Genomic DNA, 5,374 nt, shown 5'->3' on the forward strand with positions numbered 1-5,374 from the left:
AATTGTTTGTTTTATTATTTTTTGAAAAAAGTTTTCTATATATGTGAATAATATTTATGTTCTATGAAGATCGTGACTTTCAAAGAAAACTGCATGTGTGTGTCTCTTCAGACAAAAACGGCGACAGAGTTATTTCACGGATTACCTCTATTGACAATCCTGACTCTGCTTACCTCCCTTTATGCATGTCTGTGTCCCTTCAGACGGAAGCGACGGCAGCTCCGACAGCGGCCCGGCGTGGAGGCGATGGAGGTGGACAGCGGCCCCGTGGCGGAAACCAAACACCGCAACCACCGCGAGCGTGACATCACAATCCGCTTCATGCCCGACGACGGCCCGGACAGCGGCGACAAGCAGAAATCTATCTTCGCCGAGACCGACAAGGCCCGACTCGTATACAAGCGTCAGGAGACGTGTCGTGTGTTCATGGAGGGGGAGGGGGAGGTGACTTGTTTCAACACGCCTCCCTACTACGAGCACCCAGACAAGAACGCCAACGCCAACCGGAAGAGCCAGACGGCGGGGGACGATAGCAAGGTGAAGGACGTCTCGCGGCAGATCAGGTTGGCCAAGGACCCGTACCTTGTGGACGCGTCAGACCGACAGCTGTCCTACCTCCGGGGGGAGCGACCGGCTGAGGCCTTCATGGAGGACGACAGCCCCGCCATGCCACCTTTGCCCTATGACCCCTCCCTGGCGGAGTCCTCGGAGGACGAGAATGAGGCGGAGGAAGAGTCGTGCCTGAAGGAGGTCTTCCCCTCGCTGTACGCTGACGCCCTCAAACACACGCGGGTTCTGGAGAGGTTGGCTGACATCTTCGTCAACTGTCTGAGCGTCAGGGGCTGCCTGCGCATGGGGCCCACTGCCTTCCGCATGTTTGCCAGGTGGGGGGACGTGTTTGAAGGGATGGGTGGTGGGGTGTGTTGTTGTGCACTGTTCTGCTGTTCTTAGGGTTAGCAAGTAATGGCGAAAAAAAGTTTTCTCTTTTACTTTTTGTCGTTGTCATTTAGTCACTTGAATGTAAAGTAACAGTCTTAAACACATGAGGCAGAGTAATATTGTAACCCATACAATTCTGTAACACATGTTACATAGCCACTGGTGAATTAACCCTTACACTGGTGCAATTCTGTAACACATGTTACATAGCCACTGGTGAATTAACCCTTACACTGGTGCAATTCTGTAACACATGTTACATAGCCACTGGTGAATTAACCCTTACACTGGTGCAATTCTGTAACACATGTTACATAGCCACTGGTGAATTAACCCTTACACTGGTGCAATTCTGTAACACATGTTACATAGCCAATGGTGAATTAACCCTTACACTGGTGCAATTCTGTAACACATGTTACATAGCCACTGGTGAATTAACCCTTACACTGGTGCAATTCTGTAACACATGTTACATAGCCACTGGTGAATTAACCCTTACACTGGTGCAATTCTGTAACACATGTTACATAGCCACTGATGAATTAACCCTTACACTGGTGCAATTCTGTAACACATGTTACATAGCCACTGGTGAATTAACCCTTACACTGGTGCAATTCTGTAACACATGTTACATAGCCACTGGTGAATTAACCCTTACACTGGTGCAATTCTGTAACACATGTTACATAGCCACTGATGAATTAACCCTTACACTGGTGCAATTCTGTAACACATGTTACATAGCCACTGGTGAATTAACCCTTACACTGGTGCAATTCTGTAACACATGTTACATAGCCAATGGTGAATTAACCCTTACACTGGTGCAATTCTGTAACACATGTTACATAGCCACTGGTGAATTAACCCTTACACTGGTGCAATTCTGTAACACATGTTACATAGCCACTGGTGAATTAACAGAGAGAAAAATAAAGAAAAACGGTCATATAGGTTTTCGCATCCATGGGAGGTAATCGGAACTGACCAAACAGATTGAGCCAGTAGCGCGACATATGTCGTGACAACCAGGTGACAGTATACCTAAAGTAGCGCGACACATGTCGCGACAACCAGCATAAGGGATCTGATAAACAACAAATCCAAAAACAAAGAGACTGCCAACGTTCCAAAATTCAGAATCAAAAAACAAGAAAGGTACTAGGTTGTTGGAACGTTTGTTATTGACAAAACAATACATTCACACATATTTCACCCAACGGTCTTTTGAGTGCACAGACAAACAAATATTCACACAAATCTTATCTTGATAGTGCTATCAGTTTCACGTCCACTCGACAGACAAACAAATATTCACACAAATCTTATCTTGATAGTTCTATCAGTTTCACGTCCACTCGACAGACAAACAAATATTCACACAAATCTTATCTTGATAGTGCTATCAGTTTCACGTCCACTCGACAGAAAGCCGAGCGAATTAATCTGATAAACAACATAAATGATAAACAACAGTTTTTCAACTGCAGACAACATGTGCAATAGCGCAAGTGAGACTTTAAGTTAGAGTAACACTCATAACTAGTGATGGCCTTTCGCTGTGAAGGCATTCCTACTTTCAAAATACAGTATCCTCAAATACTTGCACTACCAGATGTGTAAACAGAATACAGTATCCTCAAATACTTGCACTACCAGATGTGTAAACAAAATACAGTATCCTCAAATACTTGTACTACCAGATGTGTAAACAAATTACAGTATCCTCAAATACTTGCACTACCAGATGTGTAAACAAATTACAGTATCCTCAAATACTTGCACTACCAGATGGGCAGATGTGAAGTTTGTGTTTCTGTTAGTTCCTGTGTGCATGGTGCTCCCACTACAAAGGACGGTCATTCATGTAGTGATTCAATTGTGTTGAATACATATATAGTGATGTCTGTGTGCAGGAAATGTCGTCTGAACCGCAAAGGGATGAACAACGCGTCGATAGACATTATGTACATAGACATGCAGAGAAAGTGGGAGTTCCTCAACCCTGACAGAACCTCAGGTCAGTGCACATGCACACACCATCCACTTATCATGTTACACACACACACAAATAACACACACAGAGAAAGAACACACATACACACACACTCGCTCACACACACACTCGCTCACACACACACACACACACACACACACACACACTTTTTTCTTTTCTTTTTTTATTTGGTGTTTGACGTCGTTTTCAACCGTTCAAGGTCATATCGTGACGGGCACACACACACACACACACACACACTCGCTCACACACACACACACACACACACACACACACACACGCAGAAATAACACACACAGAGAAAGAACACACACACACACACACACACACACACACACACACACACACTCGCTCACACACACACACACACACACACAGAAATAACACACACAGAGAAAGAACACACACACACACACACACACACACTCGCTCACACACGCACACACACACACACACACACAGAAATAACACACACAGAGAAAGCACACACACACACACACACACACACACACACACACACACACACTCGCTCACACACACTCGCTCACACACACACACACACAGAAATAACACACACAGAAAGAATACACACACACACACACACACTCGCTCACACACACACACACACAGAAATAACACACAGAGAAAGAACACACACACACACACACACACACTCGCTCACACACACACACACACACAGAAATAACACACACAGAGAAAGAACACACACACACACACACACACACTCGCTCGCTCACACACACACTCGCTCACACACACACACACACAGACACACACACACACACAGAGAAAGAACACACACACACACACACACTCGCTCACACACACTCGCTCACACACACACACAGAGAAAGAACACACACAGAGAAAGAACACACACACACACAGATAAAATTGGAGTTTCTCAACCCTGATAAAACCTCTGGTGAGCAGAGAAACACAATGAATGAAGCAAGCAGGCAAGCTAGCAAGCAAGCAGAGCCAACTAGTCGGACATACCAAGAGGCTAATGACGCACACTACTTGCAATGACAGAGAGACGCACACAAAAACACACATACAGACAGACAGACCGACAGGGGATGAAGGTCATATTTATAATGATATTCATCAAACTGATGATATGCATCATATTTATAATGATATTCATCAAACTAATGATATTCATCATATTTATAATGATATTCATCAAACTGATGATATTCATCATATTTAAAATGATATTCATATTGATAGTCATAATGGTACATGTATTCATAATATTCATAATATTATAATGATATTCATAATATCTATAATGATGTTCATAATATTCATAACAATATACTGTAATGATATTCATAATATTGTAATGATATTCATAATATCTATAATGATGTTCATAATATTCATAACAATCTACTGTAATGATATTCATAATATCTATAAAGATGTTTATGATAACAATAATGATGTTCAGAATATCTCTAATGATGTTCATAATATTCATAACAATATTAATTCTGTGCGCCCCCCCCCCAGGTCTGTGTTTCCAAGGGTTTGTTGACGCGTGCATTGAGATCAGTCGGAGAAAGTTCCTGTCGGCCCAGTTGTCGGAGACGCTGGAGAGATTCATCTCGTACTGCGAGGACAGTTTCAGTGTCAGGACGCACGACGACATCGACGACGACGACATCAAGAGGGAGCGCATCTCTCCCCGCATCCTGCGACCCCAGCGAAGGTCGGTGCCCTTGTTCTCGCGACGGACGATCACTTCCCTTGAGGAGGAGACAGTGAAGGATTTGTTTGACGCAGCCATGTTGAAACGTCAGCGAAGCGAGACCAACGACATCAACAACTTCATGCGCGAAATGCGCAACAGGACGTATGTCCCCAGCGGTCTTACCGGGCTGAACAGTAATACTACGCGTGACGACTATGAATATGAATGAGGGTCTGATAAATAGTCATGAGCGGTGTGACTCCAGTGAGGACTTGTGTCCCTTGCGGTCTTACTGGGCTGAACAGTAATACTACGCGTGACGACTATGAATATGAACGAGGGTCTGATGAATAGTCATGAGCGGTGTGACTCCAGTGGGAGTGTATGGGGGGGGGGGAGTGTTTGGGGGGGGGGGAGTGTATAGGGGGGAGGGGGAGTGTATGGGGGGGAGTGTATGGGGGGGGAGTGTATGGGGGGGGGAGTGTATGGGGGGAGTGTATGGGGGGGAGTGTATGGGGGGGGGAGTGTATGGGGGGGAGTGTATGGGGGGGAGTGTATTGGGGGGGGGGGGAGTGTATTGGGGGGGGAGTGTATGGGGGGGGAGTGTATGTTTCAGTGATGTTACAAAGAGATCCAGTGATATGACAAAGAGATTCATTAACATGACAAAGAGATCCAGTGATGTTAAA

At 44.9% G+C, this 5,374-nt stretch overlaps 1 protein-coding gene across 1 annotated transcript; it reads left to right on the top strand.

Annotated features, from left to right (window-relative positions):
* Positions 1-203: 203 nt before the first annotated feature.
* On the top strand, positions 204-5,065 carry LOC138956650 (tubulin polyglutamylase TTLL11-like; the record flags this gene model as incomplete). The annotated part of the gene is given in 3 exon segments (XM_070327953.1): positions 204-884; positions 2,862-2,965; positions 4,505-5,065. Coding segments are annotated over 3 exon segments (1,195 nt in total), but the record flags the coding sequence as incomplete, so codon positions are not given.
* Between the last annotated feature and the right edge of the window lie 309 nt (positions 5,066-5,374).

This window comes from Littorina saxatilis, unplaced genomic scaffold, assembly GCF_037325665.1.
Source record: "Littorina saxatilis isolate snail1 unplaced genomic scaffold, US_GU_Lsax_2.0 scaffold_2943, whole genome shotgun sequence".
Lineage (NCBI taxonomy): Eukaryota > Metazoa > Mollusca > Gastropoda > Littorinimorpha > Littorinidae > Littorina > Littorina saxatilis.